General features: G+C 47.7%; 1 protein-coding gene across 1 annotated transcript in view; it reads left to right on the plus strand.

The window, feature by feature from the left end:
- LOC146206573 (uncharacterized) overlaps positions 1 to 19,822 on the plus strand; it is an 89,727-nt gene that overhangs the window by 15,114 nt on the left and 54,791 nt on the right. Inside the window, exon 4 of the mRNA XM_084591305.1 lies at positions 14,637 to 14,770. Within this exon, the coding sequence (XP_084447431.1) occupies positions 14,637 to 14,770 (134 nt within the window). The remainder of the gene's footprint in view (positions 1 to 14,636; positions 14,771 to 19,822) is intronic.

Raw genomic sequence — 19,822 nt, forward strand, 5'->3', positions numbered from 1 at the left:
GCAAAAGTACATCTTCCAGTGCCTGGTATGTCACAATGCCTTTTGAGGCATGGTCAAATCGTGTTTCTATGTCTGACAAGGCCGCATCGATATATTAAAAAAAGAAAAAAAGAACGAAAGTGTGCCCTAGATACCGGTCCATGCAGACCTCTAGCAACGATTATGATAGGCATATTTTATCTTTCCTCGAATCTAAAGCCTGCGTTAACGCCATTTAAGCATTCCAGTTCAGCTGCTGTGCTATGTCTACAGCATTTATTCAACATCGCTATCTCGCACGCTTCTTTTTTTATAAGTCGTTTCAAACTTTCGATGCCAGACAGGCGTGAGTAATCACGGGTGATAAAGCTAGCTGATGAGTTTTGCAGTGATCGAATGCAATCGGTTAAATATGCTTGACGGGGATGCCAAATGATGAATGCATATAGGTATACTCCGGTTGAGATCTTACAAGCCGAGTGCAAGCAACAAATTTAGTTTGGTGTCAGCTTGGTGGAGATTTCTTTTAAGGAAACCGAGGGTTATTGATGCTTTATTAATAATATACTGAATGTGGACGTTCCATGCTAGGTCAAATGTTGGGTACAGTCCGATGTACTTAGCGCAGGATGTTTTAATAGCCTTATGCATGATTTGAAGATTAAAGTCATTAATGCTCAGAAGGAAGAGGACCGGTCCAAGTATGGAGCCGTGCGGGACGCCATATTTGACAGTTATAATTATCAATTACGACAGATTAAACTTGGTTAGATACAAGGGTTTTTTGATCCAGTGAATGACTGTGGTCGGCGAATTAAAAAAAATTAAGTCAGCTTGTAAATTAGTCTGTTGTGAGTAACGCGATCGAATGTTTTGGCAAGATCAATGAAGATGGCATCGCTTGGCAGATGTGAGCGAATGGACTGATGTATCAGTTAGTAATTCAAATAGTTGTCTTACATGAGCGCCCATAAACCGGGCTGATTAGAAAAAATGAGCTGGACAACATATGTCATGGTATTCGATGAGATGATATGCTCGAGAAGCGTACATATATGCTACAGATGTGAAAGCAATCGGCCTATAATTATAAGGTTGGATCTTGCTGCACACCTCTAATTGGGGCCAGCCCTTTCTCTTACATAGATCCCTCTCGGGGTTGTAGGCTCCTCCTCAGTTGGAATTTCGGCTTGTGATTCGGTGTTATGTATTTACTTGCTGGGTATCATTTGGGTTCCCACAGTGGCTGACGGCTCTCAGGCTTCGCTGCATCTTGGCTTTGTACTTGTTCCGATATTGTATCCATCCTCCGTCAACCTGTGACCCCGATGTTGTCGAAGTGCTAGCCGTTCCCGAAAATCCATACTGATGACTTCATCCCCTTCAGTCTCGCTTGACGGTTTCCTGCCTTTATTGTCAGACCGGAGTATTGGTCGGTGTCGCCTCTTGACACCGTTAGGCCTAGCGCTCTGCTGAGAACCGGCGGTGGTCCTTGTTTTCATTAGGGTAAGCACCGCGGCACCACGTGGGGACTTTCGAAGCCCGCAGAAAGATTCAGAGGCCACTCACAGGTCAAAAAAAAGCATCCGCAGGTTCGGCTGGCCACCCTATAGCGGCCACCATGGCGACGTATGGAAGAAAACCACGGAAGTTGGATGATGATGATGATGATGAAAACATTTATTATTATTTTTTATATACAGTGAGGGTAAGGCAGTTGGATGCACGCGCAGATACTCAGGCAAATATAGGCTGCGGAGAATAAACTAAAAACTCTATGGTCGATCGTCATACGATGTCGTCAAGAACAGCTGTCGGTTGTTTCTGTGCAGACGCGTTGGGAGCTAGCGGAGTAGTTGGGCGTCTTTTTGCTCCACTGGGCACCGGGGTAAACTCGAGAGACATCCGTGACTTGTAGGCAGAACCCGCATGGCCTCCGCTTGGTAGTTCGCCTGACCTGCTACCACGAGGAGAACACTGCGGCCCCGTCTCAGGCACGTGATCAGCATGACCTGGCAGACTAGCGCTACCGTTGCGTTTATAGAGAAATCTAATAATAAATGCCCAAAAAATTGGTATTTCTTTCACGAAGTTGTCTGAGAATAATCACGATCGCTCGGGCCTCACGTCTACTGTTCAGCACCGTGATCGACAGCCATCGACGCGAAAGCCGACGCGCCAACCAACCAGGTACCGCCGTTTTGTGAACACGTGGTCTACAACCGAAGCCCCGTTCGAATTACCGATCGACTTTCCAGTCCCGGATTGCCCGCTCAGCTTGCGTGCAGCTAAATGAAAGAAAAAGGTTTGTGACCTACAGAGTGACACCAAGAAGAGGAAGGAGAAAAAGAAACACTTGCGCTATAGCTGAAGTTGCACCAGTCGATGTAATGCCAAAACCAACGCATAAAATTCTCAGACATAATCACTTTATCCGAATCATCGTAAATAAACAAAATTTCGGAACTAGCTTTATATTCACATAAAGGAAAGGTTAACAGCGCAAAAACACACTCACAAATAGGCACAAATAGACACACAGGACCGGCGCTGACTCCAACTTCTTTCTCGGAACATCACATACAAACTTGTGTGTCTATTTGTGCCTATTTGTGAGTGTCTTTTTGCGCTATTAACCTTTCTTTTATGCGACTATGCACCAACTAGCCCAGCAATCAGTTTTAATTAGGTTTATATTACCGATGTGGACGTTACTGCTCATGCAATAGATAAACACTTTTCTCCTATCAGACATTCCGATTGTCAACCTTAACGCGTTGTGTATAACAAGTTTACTTCGTAATTTGCGGGAAGACTCGTTTCAAAGCTCACGCGCAGGCGGCATATGGCTGCATCCAGCTATACCGTAACGTTTCACAGATGTTGTGGCGCTGGACGGAGGTAGCAAGAACACTGCGCCACTAAAATTTGGCAGCTGTTACTTTCCTGTTGAGGGATACTGATGCTTGTCATGATCTGCCAGTATTTGGCAAATGCACTCCATCCCAATCTGATTGTTCTAGTTATTTTCCTTTCGCAGTCCGGATCTGCGGCTATTACCTGTGCCACTTCCAGCGCCTGTTGTAAACTGCTGTTCCTTTGATCATTACTTCAGTCTTCTGCATATTAATTTTTAAGCCTACCATTCTGCCTTGCTGTCTAGGTTATTAATCCTCTTTTGTAATTCATTCCCTGTGGCAATGTCATCAGCGAATCGCAGATTGCTCGAGTATTCTTCATCAACCCTTATCCCGAACTGCTCTCATTCCAGATTTCAGAATACTTACTGTAAGCAAGCGGTGAATAGTCTTGGGGAACTGCCATAAAAAAAGGCGTTATGCAATGGGACAACCTTGTCTTTGTCTTACATCTTTCTCTATGGTAATTTTATTGCTTTCCTTATGCAGGAGTTGGTTGCTGCGCAGCCACTATAAATATCTTCCAGAACTTTCACATTGACTCATTTGCACTCCGATTTCATAATGCCCGCATGAGTGCGGAGGTTTCGACTGAGTCAAATGATTTTTCATAACAAATATATGAATGCTGTGTATAAGAGTTGGTTATATTCCGGACATTTCTGTATCACATGGTTGATAGTGTGCATATGATCTATAGTAGAGTAGCCTGTACAAAACCCTGCTTTATCATTTTGTTGATTAAAGTCTAAAGTTGTCCTGATTACGTTGGCAATCACTTTAGTAGATACCTTACGTAACGGATAGTAAGCTGATTGGTCTGTAATTTTTGAAGTCCATGACGTCTCCTTTTTAGTGGGTTAAGATACTCTTAGCATTATTTCATAAATCTGGCGCTTTCGAGGTCACGATTCAATGCGTATACAGGGCGGCCAGTTTCGCTAGCACAATATCTCACCAGTCTTTCAAAAAAGCGCATCCTAATATTGAAAGCTCCGATGTAACGAAGCCGTGCGAATGTGCCTATACATGGCCTATAGGAGTAGGGCATCTGATTCAGATCCAAGGGTCCCGATGGGTTCGATTCTCGTCACAAAATTGCCTCCCAAGTTGGCAGCTTCTGCCAGCGGCTTTACGGCTTCAGACAGACATCGACGAAATTGGTTAAGGGGGCTGTAGTGCTGGCGTGATAAAAAAAAAAAAAAAAAAAGACTCATTCGGTTGCCGTGAGTATAGCACTTATCGCCGTCTTTGTCGCTGTGAGAAGTGAGTTGTCCAGCGTTATGTGCGCGACAGAGTGAAGGAGGGTATACCAGCATCACAGAATATCACGCGAATAGTCATGGTCATAGGCTCTTTTATCCGCTACTTTCAGAAACTTCATTGGTTGTTCCCGCCGGCGGAGGTTACGTTGGCCTCCGCGGCCCGACGCAGGCTGTGATTCATACAGAGGGCATAAGGACGAAACATCAACGGTGGTTTCGTCCTCTTGTGCTCTGTAATTATGGTGAACATTATTACCAACGAGACCAGGCTTTTTGCCTGCTGGGGCTTATTCTTGCTTTCCGAAAACGCACCCCTGGTCGTGTAGTTTTTCTTTATTATTATTATTTTTTTTTTCATTTCTACCTTGACGGTGCCAGACCAATTCATCATGTGACAGCTCCTTCGTTGTTCTGTTTATTCGTGTTTTTTTTGTTTTTTTTCCCCTGCTTCTGTCCTTCATTCTTTATGCAGCCGGCATCTTAACGCCGTGTTCCCTTGTGATGAGAGCTACGCCACCCCGCTGACAGAAGGAAGTTGACGCAGCCGTCTAGACAGTCCAGTGGGCTTTTATTTATTTATTTTCTTACGCGCTAACGCACGCGCAGTCATTATGTGCATCACCTACCTGACTTTGCGGCGGCAGACCCCTGAAAGCCGCGCTGCACGGAGAAGCGGCTCCCACGCGTGTCTTCCGAAGAGGGAAGTTTGTCGGACGTGTTTGATCGCACTCCCCGCGCGCGCGGCTTTGTCGAGACGTTCCTTCTGTCGGATGCGCACGAGAGGCCAGCTGGAACTCGGCCAGCCGCGTCGACATCTGCTGCTGCGATACGCCCGGCTGCCTCGGCGTCCGTTCTTTGATAGATTCCGAGCGGGCGCAGGGTTTGTCGCAGGTGTCGCCCCGCACACCATGCGCGGAACCATACCTTTACAACTCGGTGCGCTCGACACACAGCGTTATGCGGTGGTCGCACCTGTTCGAGCTGCCGATGTGCGCATTGGAGTGTGGAAATACGGTGAGATTCGTTGTCGACAGTCGCACAGAATTCAATAACGAAGAGGCAAATACCGACAAAACAAGGCCCCCCAATGCCGTTGGCGTATTGTCACCATAATGAAAAAACAACTAAGAGTACTTTTTAGGCACCCGGGGAAAATAGACACCATGAAATTGATGAGAAGTACAAATGATACCAGATCAATATCGACCTCAGAGTAAAAATTTCGAGACACTTAGGACCTCTTACGAGATAGCTCGCTCGCGCAGCGACGCCCGATTCGAAAACACCCACTACTCTAGGTCGCGTGGCGTATATAGTGAGGTGAGTATAGGGCATACAGTTGGAGGTACGTAGGTAGGTTCGCATCCTCATCGCAAAACAGTTGCGTTACAATTTTTATACGGAGAAAGGACAAATCTGGCGCCATAGGGAGGTTCTTTAGTAATGCCTCAAAGCAAATGACACGCCAGAATCGCGGGGAAGAGCCCTGGAACAGGCGTATATGTTGTGCATGCAATTCTCCCACTTGCCGCTACGGTGACGGCTCGACAACGGCTTGCGTCACAGCTGCTAATGGCAATTGCACGGCGATGCACGGTCTTCTCTGGCACTTGAACCCACCACCTCCTCTGGGGCTCGAACCATCTACATCTTGCAGGTCGTATAACATATAGCCATGCATTGTTTTTTTTTTTTTTTTTTTTTTTTTTCAGGCGGTGAAAAGGGGGGGGGGGGGGATAATGTGCTTGGTTTGACCTTGGTTGGGCTTGAAGATCAAGAGTACAAATCGAAGCGGAACTCTGGGGCTCTGAGAGTAGTAAAGATTTCGCTCTAAAAAACAGCAGGGGTGAAGTTGGGATCATAGCAAAGGCGGGATTCTTAGAAGCAACTTTCTTTTTTTAAGGCTGTACCACAACGTATCGTACAGTTCACGTTCTTCATTTTGAAAGGGGGCGGTCGGTCGCTGTCTGGCTCAAGAAATCTTAGGAAATGGTGTTACCAGCACTCTTAAAACACATTTGATACGCCTGCAAACACACGCGCGCGCGCACACACACACACACACACACACACACACACACACACACACACACACACACACACACACACACACACACACGCGCGCGCGCGCGCACGCACGCACGCACGCACACACACACACACACACACACACACACACACACACACACACACACACACACACACACACACACACACACACACACACACACACACACACACACACACACACACACACACACACACACACACACACACACACACACACACACACACACACACACACACACACACACACACACACACACACACACACACACACACACACACACACACACACACACACACACACACACACACACACACACACACACACACACACACACACACACACACACACACACACACACACACACACACACACACACACACACACACACACACACACACACACACATATATATATATACATGCAAATGCAACTGTTGAAAACCCATAATGTTGTTTGTAAAAGGTGAGCTGTTCATGCTTACCGCCAGAATTGTCCTCTCATGCTACGAAATTAAATAAAGACAAACAATAAACTCATTAGACGGAGGCCATGCATTTAAAAAAGTATTACAAATATTGTTAATTTTACGTATCCGACATATTGGCATCAATAATTTTAGACCTTGCTGCTATGCTCAGCTTATATTTATTTCGTTAATCATTCTTGGCACTGTCGTGTCCTGAGTAACTTAGCAATGAGGAGGAAGAAAAGAAAGTGTTTTGTCGAATAATTCAAGGCACGCAGGCCCACTGGGTCTCCGCACGACCCCACTCGCGGTCTAAACGTTCATGTCATGTTGGTCCGTGACGTGTGTGGCCCTGCTGACGGCGATCCTCTGCCTGACCAGGTCATCTGACCGCAATCAGGTCTCCCAGTCCTTCCAGGTTCGGAGAGGCACCGGCTCGGCAGGGAAAGAGGGAAGAACCTGCAAGCAAACAAACAAACAACAACAACAAAAAAAAAAAAAAAAATGGCGGGAAAAGAAGCACGACGTGAAGAGCTAACTATTTGAGATATAGGGCAATACGCGCATTTTTGCAAACACGGGCAGTCTCCTTGAATTAGCGGCGCTAAAGAGGCACAGTGGAACGCTTCAACATTTTCGTGGACTTTCAGTGAGTCCAATAAAACGCGTTTCTTTCCGCATGGTGGCAGACGGGAGTTTTGCTATTTTCAGTGTAACGTGGTAAATATACAATCTACTGCCGAATCAATGCACCCTTGGCGGTCTTTCGTTTCGCCGGGAAACCCAGTGGAGGTCCATGAACACGTACAGCTCTAGAGCGAGAGAACCATTTCAAGATCGAGGTAATAAAATTGGTACCGAGCAAGAGTTGTTTGTTGTGATTTGGCTCGGGAGGGAGGCCGGAAGAGTGTTTATGCAACCAATAAACGCTACGTGAATTAACGAATGTGTCATCGCATGCACAACAAATACGCGGTTCAAGGCGCAAGCAACGTTTCTAGGTTGTGTCGATTGGAAGAGAGCGCGGCGCCGAACGGAGTGGGCCTAAATCGTTGCCGGTTTGGGTTAGCGAGCCGTGTTGGAGTTACGATTAAGTTATCGAGGGACTTCAGTAACGATGGGCTACTGGAGATCGTTTGGGTCCGCTCCGCACCGCGCAGTTAGCCAACTGATCCTGTCTAAAACTTTTGGCGGAAGGAAAGACGATAAAGCGTGCAGCCCAACCAAGTTGGTACGAACCTATCATTCGTTTCGTATACTTTCCGCGGCGCCATCCAGTGCGGGTGTCCAAAACCGAAATGAATCCGAAATCAAAGAGATGTGAGGAGGGAGGGAGAGAGAGGGGCGCTTTAATAATAATAATAATAATAATAAAAATTAACCGTCGTCTAGAATTCGCATGAAATGCTATTCTGCGTAGGAAAGGGAATTGGGGAGAGAAAGACGCAATAAGAGAGGCATGGAGAATAAAATACGCAAAAGTAGGGTGACATAAAACGCGGCCATAAATGCGCATTAATGAAGTGATGAGATGCATATCCGACAAATGGGCGCACAAAGCTCAGAGCCTGAACAATGTTGTGTGAGTGACATGCAAGTGTACAAAGTTTACAGCGTCAAAAATGCGTCAGGCTGACATGCAAAGTGAAATTATAATTTGTCGAGATGTCCAATGTGTTTTAAACACGCAAACAGAAAGTTTACTGCAAGTCTCTGTTTCCTAAGGCGTGCTAAGGGACATAAAACACTGCCCAGTGTTAGAGGCACTGGGGAGAGCTCCATGCAATGTTTATAGTAAGCACGCTCGTCAGCATATGCAGGGCACTCAAGCGGGACAAGTTCAACACTTTCGATCGCACCGCGGTCGCCGTTTGACCGAAACGGTATCGCAAACCTTTTGTAAATGCAAAGTTCAGGGGGATTCGGAGATATAGAATTTCCAGATGGGGAGGAGGTCTATAGGAGGGAGTGTTGATCTTAGATATGGGTCGACTGAGTGAAGAAATTAGTCGTGACGTGTTGGCAACCTCCAGAGCCGGTACTTCGGGGGTTGGGACGCATCAGGTTTCATGAAGAAATCCGAATATATCTGATGTTGATGGTCTTTACGGGCCGCGCTTCATCTGCCTTTTGATTGGCTAGAATGTCACAGTGTGCTGGTATCCACTGAAATGTTATGCATTGACCTGCGGCAATATCCAAGTGATGAAGATACCGAAAACGGATTTATGATTAGTTTTCTTGAGCAGGTTAGAACGTAGCAAATAGGCATATATAGCTACTATTATAACACCCGAAGTAGGCGTTTATAGCACTATAAAATCCGGTCTCTGTTCATCATGCACGCCGCAGGGTTACATAGGAGCGTGGCATCGCAGGGCGGACACATTGACTTGGCCGCGAAGTCATTGGCTGAATGGTTCTTGAGTTGTGTCCGTTTGTAGGCTTGCTGCGCATGGGCAGAGGCCGGGTGAGAATCTGCACAATCCACTATGCAATTCCTCATAAGAACGCTGCTAGGTCACAGCGACTACCTTTCCGTGCAATCGATCAAAGGAGTGTAGTGAACTCAGTTATCTCTGATTCAGCGATGGCACTGTCCACAAATAATGCAGGGGCAGATCGAATTGTAGCGCTTGCCGCACCTAAACAAGTTTGAAGAAAACATCTCGAGCTAGTTGGTTCATCACAGAGCAAAACAAGGTGAAATGCTGAGCTTGAAAGTTAAATGTAGAAAGTGAATGTTCAGCAGTCTCGGGAGAAGCAAACAGCTTACGGTAGTTATGGTAAAACACTGGAAATCATGACGCAGTACATCCGTTCACACCGACCTTTGTGCGCAGGAAGAAATCGTCACGAGAACAAGAATGGGTCGCGCGCGGGACACGAACCACGTGGACGCGAACACCTGGCCAGTCCGCGTAAACTCGGTTCGTTGTCCCGTAGTACGTCGCTGCATGCATAAGTGCACTCAATGCGCATAGAATGGGAGGGGCATTCTTCGTATACAGCGGACGTGTGACGATGACACTCTCCGAATGCGGCCTTGTTTAGACTGACATTGCACAAACACCTATGGCAGTAACACGAGCGAGAGCTCCAGTTACTTCAATGCGTCCGTTGTGACTGTTCAGATTCGATAATCACTATACCAATCAGCGGCTTCCTTTGCACATGTGCAGGGGTAAAGGAGAGAGGGATGCCTGCCGGCAACCTTGTTTCGGAACCCTGCATTTCGTTTTCTTCGGTTGCCGTTTATTGGTCGTTTCCTCCTAATAACCCCCGGCCGGCAGTTTCGGGGCCAACTCGCAGTGTTTCTGAAAGGGTGCCAAAGACAGTACCGCGGAAAGGAGCGCGAAAGTGAAAGCTAATGGTGGCACGCGCGCGCGCCTGCCTTAGTATTTTTGGGCGCGATTAAGAGCGACTGTGGCGTAACTGGCAAAATGGTTAAAGGGAAGGGGACGCTCACTCTCTACACCGTCCGGAACGCCCTTTCACGGAGGAATTCACACGGGCACTTGCTATCGCAGCTGCCACAGGCTACGATAATGCCCTGCCTCGAATGTTTGTTTTTGTTTTTTTTTTTTTTTTTTTTCCTTATCATCATCCTCTTTTCATGGTGCGTGGGAGATTTGCGATGTTGCTTCACAGCCGTGCCAGTCGCGTCTTTGCGCTTTCATGCGACGGGCCGACGGCACATTTTGCGCCGTGTGTCCCCGCAGGGGGATACACAGCGTGGGCGGAAAGCTGCTTAAGGGACGGATTTTAAGCGTTTTTGGTTTTTCTTCCCAGTCGCGAGGCGCGTGGCTGCGCTGTTTTCCTTCCTCGCGGGGTTCTGGAATAGCGTGGGCAGCGCCGATCGTGCGCGTGTACATTCTGGGCGCGTTCCGCAAGGACGGCGTAACGGCGTCCCAGCATTGGGCGCGTTCGATTTGTTATCTCGCACGTAGAAATCCCCCGAGCGTAATCTCGATTACGGCGGAACAGGAACGACGAACGTCTCGAGGGCGCGTACATACCAAAGCGGTTTCGCCCACGGCTTGGCGTTCATTAAGAATATCCCGATGCTTTGTTTAGCCTCGTACGCTCGTCTTTCGGCGGACGACCTCCCTGCGGCGCTGGCCGCTACGAGCGGGTTCAGGCGGGACCCTTGTATACGAACCTATCATGCATATTCCCGTTGTGCCCTCCGACGGGTGCGCCCGGTGCAGAAACAATGATGGAGTGCGCGCGCAGCGTATATCCGGGTAGTAGCTTGCTTCGGGTTCACTGTCAAGGTCACTTACGCAGCACTTACGTAAGCGAGTAAGAAAGTAGGCTGCAAGAATATGTTCCTTCGCTGACCCGATAGCCATTAATCCTGTCCCGTCTGTCTTGGATTTCCTGCTAACGGCATGCGTCCTAAGCATATATTCGCTGACCAGGAGACAGCGCGATACGGCGTGGTCACTAACAGAGAATACACAGCTGTGCACGCGCATAGTTTGACGACTGTTTGTCTAGATGCGAGAAGGGGCGGTCGCACTGGTTTGTCTACGCAATGTTACGTGCCTTGGGTGCTGAGTTTGCGCCAACTGCAGCCGTCGCAAGTTTATTTCCCTCACTTTTAGGCACGCGTGAATATTTTGGCTTTGCCCTCGCTCATATGCCCTCTTTGATGCACCCAGATGGCATGCTGCTTCGTGGCTGCAGTTATTCCTTGTTTGCTTTTAGTGTCCAATTGCTTCTTCCTGGCGGCTGCCCTTACAGCACCCGCTTCGCAGCGGATCGCAGTGCATATGCTATATTGGCTGCTTGCTGCGCACCAAGCAGTGGTGGGCTGTTGCATAACGAATGCTGAGACGCGCGTTGACAAAAAAAAAGTGTGTGTGTGTATGTGCTCGAAGCGATGTGGGATTCGGCTTCCAGTCATAATAAATGCCCCTCCACAAGGCCAGCGCTTGGAACTCTGCCACTGTTTTCGTTGCATTGCAGGGGTTTACGTTGGCTTCGTTCATGCTGACCGCCCGTGGCGTGGCGCTCTGTATACAGCGTGTTCAAGCTAACTTTAGCCAAGGATTAAGAAATAAAACAATTGAGGTAGGACAGAAAAACCACACGTATACAGTTGCTAGCCATCTGGCGCGCCGCTGGATTTTTTTTTTTTTGCAATTACCAATTAGTAAGTAAGATAATTTTCTAATTTACTAATCATTGTCTTTAGACAACAAATGTGATTTACACAAAGTTGGAGAGCTCCTTCTTAAACCCCTATTTCATTTCAGCGTTTGTCCCTTGTCTTTCTCCTTTAGTCCTGTCTTTAATTTTACGCTGCCAAAATATGCACTCTACCTATTTCATTTATTTCCGATAAATATTACGTGACTAGGGCACAAAAAAAGGGGAAAAAATATCACGTGACTAGGGCATTCGCGCGCCACGATTGTGGTGCTCTCAATTGTGGTTTGAGTGAACGAAATTAGTTGCGGCCGTGTCTCGGCAGCCCCCCCGACATATCTTTCGCGACGAAGAAACAAACAGTCCCAGCGGTAGGCCGATATGTTGGCGATGATTGCGGCCAGCGCGGTGAGTTCGCTGCGACTTGCACCGTCACGTGCGCCGGCTGCCTGAAGCGGACGAAGAAACCGCCGCAAATTTATATGTAGTAATTTTTTTTTGTCTCCTGACTAACAGCATAACCCCCTTACTACTGGTTTCACGTGTGGCCAATCCCCCTCGTGGGTATGTGTCATTATTTGAGGGCACAACAACAACATATCTGCCTGCCGCCTCAACGGGGTCGTGGAGCCAAGGCCGCAGCGGTTTAGTTCAGTGAAATCCGGGTAGAGAGCATCACAATCGTAGCACACGAATGCGCCAGTCACGTGATATTTTTGTATTTTGCGGGCTTTCTTTTTTGAGCTTGGAAAAAAGATACACGTGATACTTTATCAGAAAGAAATGAAATGTGGGTTTGAGAAGGTGCTCTCAAACATTGCGAATCACTTTTATTACCCAAAGGCAATAGTAAATTAGAAATAATTATCTGTTACTAATTAATTTCACAATAAAAAATTGCCTGTGGCGCGCCAGATGGCTGGCACCTGTATACAAGTGGTTTCTCTGGCCTACCTTAATTGTTTTATTTTGTAACCATTGGCTAAAGCTAGCTTGGACACCCTGCATGTGTTTGTGTACTATTTTGTTTTGTGCTATTTTGATGTGCGTCACCTTGCTTGGCGGTCACTTTTCTAGCTCACGTCACAGTCAGACTTCCACCTGTCGGTAGCCGCTAATTACAGGTATAGATCATGGAAGCCGTTGTCCCCTATAGTACGTGCACGCTCTTCGGAGGATCCCCAGAGCACCAGCCGCTGCCACCGGGACGTGTGGCACGACCAAGATGTAAAACAGTGCTGCGTTATTATCTTATTCCTTGTGAATGCCATCGCTCTCAGTTGCGTTGAAATTTCTACCAGGGCGATGACTTATTGGCCTGGGTGTAGTCAGCGCCGCACTGTTTTGGGGTGCCCAAACTGTTCATGGATGCCTTGCCTGACAAAACATTTTGGCTTTTTGCTTTACAAAGCTTTTTTGCAGAGGACGCAGGGAAACGCAAGACTCATAGAAGCACCGGGAGTGTTCTTACCCCTGATGGGAACTTTTTTTTTTTTTTTCAGAATTAAGGTTTTCGATACTGCAGCAGCGAAATGAAATGTAAGCTGATCATTCAAGGCTGTGTATACGAGGAGCTTTCTTTCTTTTTTTTTAAGTGTCTTTTGGGTTGTTGCATTTTTAGTAGCTAGCTCACATAATGAACGATAGTGCCTTCAAATGAGAGCTTGGAATGTACTTTTTCATGTGACTTTCTGTGTGTGTGTGTGTGTGTGTGTGTGTGTGTGTGTGTGTGTGTGTGTGTGTGTGTGTGTGTGTGTGTGTGTGTGTGTGTGTGTGTGTGTGTGTGTGTGTGTGTGTGTGTGTGTGTGTGTGTGTGTGTGTGTGTGTGTGTGTGTGCGCGCGCGTGCGTGCGTAACACCATTAACGTTGAAGCAGTACTGCATTTCGGTCCAGTGAGCCTAGCGTACTCCTTCATTCATAATTCAATTACTGGAGTAGCTACAGAAAAAAATCCTCCTGACCGCAGCCTTGCGACAAAAAAAAATAAAAAAAAAAGAAGTCAGAATTATATTCGCGCTGATACGGGATAATCGAGAACAATTTTTTTGCACAATGACTTTTGCTGGAGGGCTAATAGTAAATAGCACATCTATAGCTACCTATTCTAACAGGTGACCGATGCTGCGGGCAATCATTCGAGCTCGAGCGCTTACTTGTGTGTGCGCGCCGCATTGCTCTGTAGAGGCAGAAACGGTGTACACAGCTCTGGACCATCGCCGCCTCAGCAGCGAGGCCAGTGGCGGCGGCGCTGTCCGCGCTCTTGGTGGCCGTCAAACGGGCGCCGCCGATCATTGCGCGCTGTCAAGGGCCGCCTTCCGGGATGGGCCGGCCGCACAACAGAGACCTCGCCGGGTCAATCGCACCGCATCCGCGCGTGCATCATCGACCCCCGACGCGTTCCGGCCCAGCGAGATTGGAAGGCCGCACCGTTCTCGACTGCAAGAAAAAGCAAAGGAGAACATTGCTCTCTGTTCTATCCACCTTAGAGAAAGGCTGAATGTAGCTCTAGAGGCTTTGCGCTAATCGAAACACTCCTCTCGGTCACTGCCATCCCCTGCCTATGTTTTGTCATGGTAGCTTACCTTGGCTGACCGGATCAAAAATGGCAAAAGCGTCCTTTTCCGACAGAATACGCGACATTTTGACGCACGATTAGCGGACAGTTTCGTGCTTTGTGCCGACACTGATGAAGATGCGAAGCTGTATGTTTCTTTGGCATCCATAATGTTTTCAGTGACCCAAATGAATTGCATGTTCTCTTCCTGGCACGGCATGCGCAGCCGCCGACCTGCAAGGGCCTACCCTGAGCGGCATCAAGGCCAGGTACCGGATCGGGGAGCGCATCAACGCCACCTGCAGCAGCGGACTCTCCAGCGAGGTGCCCACCCTGCACTGGCTCATTAACGACCGAGAGGTGCGCAGAGCGTCCTTGTCTCTAATTTAGATTACCGGCGATGTGCAGGTGAGGTTGGAAAATGTTCTCTTCTTCGTCCTGTTTTCTTTATTTCTTTTTTTTTTCTCCAGCTGCGTGCTGGCGCAGCTCGCTGTCATGGGCGAGGCCGTTATGCAAATGCGAAGTGGTACGTGGGCCCTGGAATAATTTCCACCATCCGAGATTGTTTAACGCACACTGACATCGCACTGCATACATTACTTTTTATTGTACTGCGTTAGAAATATGGTCCTCGTTTCCTCGAAATCTGTTGCGCCCGTTGTGAGGTTGTGTGGAGTGCAAGGAGGGAGTGGGAAGGGGATGAGAAAAAGAAAGCAGGAAGCAGCAGTCTCTAGGGTCGTAATTAAACTGAGGATATTGAAGCGAATTTAAAAAGAAGGAAATTAAAATCATATTGCTGACACCTGTCATGCTGCTGCATTCGGTATTAGAACGCCGAATCCAGCGAGCCACCTCGGTGGTGCTGCACTCACCAGAAATGTGCGCCACTCTAGGCAAGACGTTCGGTTCGCACATATACCATAGACTGTGCGACGCGGATGCATGGCTGCCGCTGTCTGCGGCCGCTCACTTTCGCCCGCCCCAGAATTCCTCGCGCTGAAGTCCCCTCGAGAATGGCAGTTTCGAAAAACTGAAACCCTTGAATATTTTCTGTGGCGGACTACGAGCTTCTTTAATAAATGAAATTGACATGTCGTATTCTGATGCACTCCACCGTGGACACTGCTACGCCGAAAAAAGCGGTATATGCCGAGTAAGGTGCCCTTTGCTCGCACTGTTTTGCTTCCTCATTAGAAGCACGCACCGATTGACCTTGTATAGCCTCTGGGGGCTGTTGCAGCTAGCTCCGCCTTTTCTGTTGTTTCATGGGGGGCACTTGCTTTAGGGGCGGGTTACGGGTCCTGAGAGTTGCTTTTCGGTCTCCGCTTTGGCTCCCTGAGAAGCGCACGTCTTTCCACTGCGACGGTGAGCCTGTGGATCTGCTGCGGCCACTGTTCGTTTTATCTGACGTAGTGCAATAGCCCTAATACATATTTTGATGGTAGCTCTACCATCGTTGGTAATAAGTGAGCGTTCACTATAACTGCGACGTTTATACGTGGGCTCTGCTGTATTTGTTTGCAGGGACATATCTATGAAAAAAAAAAAATAATCATTTAGTCGTGTTAAGGTGCACTTCTGATCAAAAATCTCTGGCCCCCTTTAAGTTTGAAAGTCAGATTCTGCTGTCACGGCCTCTCAGTGAAAGCGCACATGCGCCTCCACTGCGCATTGCCCGAAGACGTCTTCTTTTTAATTATATCGTAATTATTCCGATTAAAGACCTCTGAGGCGCGATTCTGTGGCAATGGTGTGGCAAACTTACTGGTGTAACTCTCTTTTTTGCGTCACGTATAACTTTTCCAACATTGTTTGCCAACCTAAAAGGTATGGAAACTAAAAACCTCACCCTACAGATTTCTTTCAAAGCAACGTTTTATTTCTCTGAAGTGCCCAAGGTTTAAAATTTAGATGCTCTATTGATGCTTCTAAATTGGCTTTCCTGTGCTCCAAAATGCTCCAAATTTGAAATGCTAGTGCTTCTAAAATTGCTTCAAACTGCGTTTTTTCAATATAGCATCACTGAATTCACGCCCGAAGTGCCTCTTATTTTTGAAATTTTGCCTAAAGTTGCGTGGGACAACCGGTATAATATGTGTGGTCCTGCATGGCAGCTCGTAGTGGGGTTCTTATGCTGTCGCATTCCCACAGCTAATGGTAGCTGTCCTCCACGCTTTTACAGTACCATATTGGAATGCGCCTTACAAGAATTTGAAATTAAGAACATTCCCGCCCCATTGGATTATAATCTGCGCTTAAAGGGGATGTGCAAAATTGTATCGAGTTCTTGCAAATTACCTAAGAGGCCTTTCTGTCCTTAAATATATCCTACATGCTTCTTGAGGCGAAAACCTTTCTAGGTTCATGGAGCGAAAATCTGTGGTCGTGATCTGTTCGTCGCATCAGTGGGCTGATGCGTCACGCGCAAATAGCCGACGTGTGAGGAGGAAGATTAAGAATGAAAACGATTGATGGTGATAGGTAATGAATAAAAGCAATAAGGTTTGGTTTGTGGGGTTTAACGTCCCAAAGCGACTCGGGCTATGAGAGAGGCTGTAGTGGAGTACTCCGGAGATTTCGATCACCTGGGGTTCCTTAACGTGCACTGACATCGCACAGTACACGAGCGCCTTGCTATTCGCCTCCGTCGAAAAACGGCCGCCGAGGCCGGGATTCGATCCCGCGTCCCTGGGAACAGTAGTCGAGTGCCGTAACCACTGCACCACCCCGGCGGGGTTAAAAGTAATGAATCGATAGAGTTAATGACTAATGCTAATGACTAACAATGATGAATAATGACTAAAATGACTTGTAATGACTGCAACTGATTGCAAATGAGTAAATATGCTTAGCGATGAGTGATAATGACCAGGCATGACTCATCATTACCGCTAATGACTACGAAACGAACGGTATGTCAAACGACGACTTGTAATAACCGCAACTGATTGTAAATGAGTAAAAATGCTTAGCTATGAATGCTTATGACTACAATGACTAGGTATGATTCATCATGACTACGAAACTAGGCTTTCGGAGACTAGGCTTTCGCCGTTCTCTTAAGAGACATTAAGAGACCCTCTAATTTTTTTTTTCGTTGAGGAGCCCGAATCCTGCGCGTGTGTCGGAATTAAAGCATAGAGTGTTCTTCGAATTTATGGTTCCTCAGGGGTGCTCAAGAGACATTACACGCGAGGTGGGCTTACAAAATAATATTACAGATTTAGATAATCTTCGACGGCAGATCCGAAGTGAAGGGGATTGATGAAGGCCGTTCCACTTGTTGGCTGTTCTGAGGAAGAATGAAAAGGACCGCTGAAATGTTACAGTGCGAGATTTCTCTGGGTAGAGGAAATTAGGGTGGGAGTTGTGAGATATCCAATGGGGCTGTGTGATATAGGGGGAGGATCGTGGTTAACGCTGCTACAAAATCTATGATATAACGAAAGACGGGTGAATCTGCGACGACAGGCTAGCGTGGTAAGATGGCGCCGAGGTTGTAGTGCCGAAACGCTATTGTGATAAAAGTAGTGGGAACAAATGAATCTTGCAGCACCGTTCTGGACAGATTTAAGCATGGTGATGAGGTTAGCATAGATGGGATCACGCGCGGCACATCCAAACTGATTTGCTGTATTATAGCATGTTGTGTGTGATGGGACCAGGTTAAATCTTTACGTAAATTGATTCCAAGGCACCCGTAGGTGTCAACTGATATGATAGGAACAGTGCCAATTGCATAAGTATTATCCTGGGGGTTGCACCGGCAAAGGAAACAAAGAAGCGATGCTTTAGTACTGTTTAGTCACATAAGCCAAGTGGCGCACCATTCATCGATGCCAACAAGATCTTCTTCTAGGATTTTGATGTTAGTCGGTCTGCAGATAATCAAACATTAGGCCTTATGTGAAAAAAATAAATCATTCATGAATAGAACTCCTAAAGCGGTATCCTGCATGGGGAGCGTCATACAAGACAGAAGAGAGAGGAATTACGGGTGTGAGTTAACATGGAGAAAATAATAGTGATCAGCTACTGAACTGACCCTCCTCCTGGTTTCTTTCGTAGCTGGCTGCATATATGTTTGCTGCGCCCCCTTTCCTCAGTTGTGTTCCGGTGCTTCGCGCGGACGCCAGTTGCAGGCTTTTGTTCGTTCCTCGATTTTACGCAAGAGAGAATTAGGCAGTTAAGCAACATTCAGTGCTGACGTTTTTCCAGTGCTCTGTGCGTGCAGCTATTTACCTTGTCTTTGTAGACTTCGCTGCGGCCAGCGACAGCCAAAGAGGTAATATTGTTTAGAATACGTGTCTGGGCCTGCGTGTGATGTTTTCGTGTACCGCGTGGCTGCATCTAGGTCAGTAGTATCGGTTCTGCTATCTTCGCGCATTCCTGCATCCATGGATCCGCCCATTGCCTCTCGGGAGGCTCACGCTCAGCTCATGTTACAGTGAACCGAGCTCATTCCAAGATCGTTATGTTTGATCCTGCATCGCTCAATCGCACGCAGTGTGGCGGCATTACGATGTCAGTGGAACGGCGCGTCGTCGTTCCTTGATGTCCCTGCTGCGAGCATCGCGATCCGGAGACCTCGGTGACCTCTTTTGCTTGGCTGCCAGGGGTGACGTCACCGGAGCGACCCTTTTTGGAGAAACTAATCGCCTTGAGCGGTCTCATCAGCATGAAACCAGAGCGGAAGAAAGAAGTTGCCTGGCAGGCACGGGGATCGTTACCCATCACTTTGCTTACTGCCTCCTGAAGCCGGGGTTCGTTCCGCAAGGAGCCGCCCTCCCTTCGCTCGTGGCGGGAATCGGGGAAATAGCCGAGGACGGCTCTGGGACACAGAAGGGAGAATGACGTCAGCTGCCCTCGAATTCTCTTAAAGGAAGAGAAGAAGAACAAAACAACCGTTGAGTGCGGGGGCTATAGCGCTCGAGAAACCGGAGCGCATATTAGGAGCTCGGCTTAGCGTTTATCGGAGCCATCGGACCGGCAGCAGGAGGGTGTGGGCACCGATTACTTGACACGTACCGCTCCCCATTTCATTAGACTGCATGTCAGTGCAACTTGGCATGCAATCAGTCGCAGTGGCTACTGCTGTTTAGGCAGCAGCCGCAAGGAAGAACGGTAGGTGCGGAGATGGGTACCAGGAGAGTTGCGGTATGGCTTAATCCTTCGTTATGAAAGCGCTGTGCCCATCTCATGCTTGGGGATGGCACTGTCAATTTTAGCGTTTGGGGAAACGCTTTGGGGACACCTGCTCCGAAAGTAGTACTCGGCGCTGGGCCACAAAAACTGGACGCTCACAAAGGGATCAATCGCAGGCAGCGTTTAAACACACAGCTAGCTCTAATGTGGTCGCATAACCCCGCTTCACTTGGTGGTGAAGGGGCCATGCATGACGGGAGCATTTAG

The sequence above is a fragment of the Amblyomma maculatum genome, chromosome 1 (assembly GCF_055883805.1).
Source record: "Amblyomma maculatum isolate TAMU_Amacu chromosome 1, ASM5588380v1, whole genome shotgun sequence".
Taxonomy (NCBI): domain Eukaryota; kingdom Metazoa; phylum Arthropoda; class Arachnida; order Ixodida; family Ixodidae; genus Amblyomma; species Amblyomma maculatum.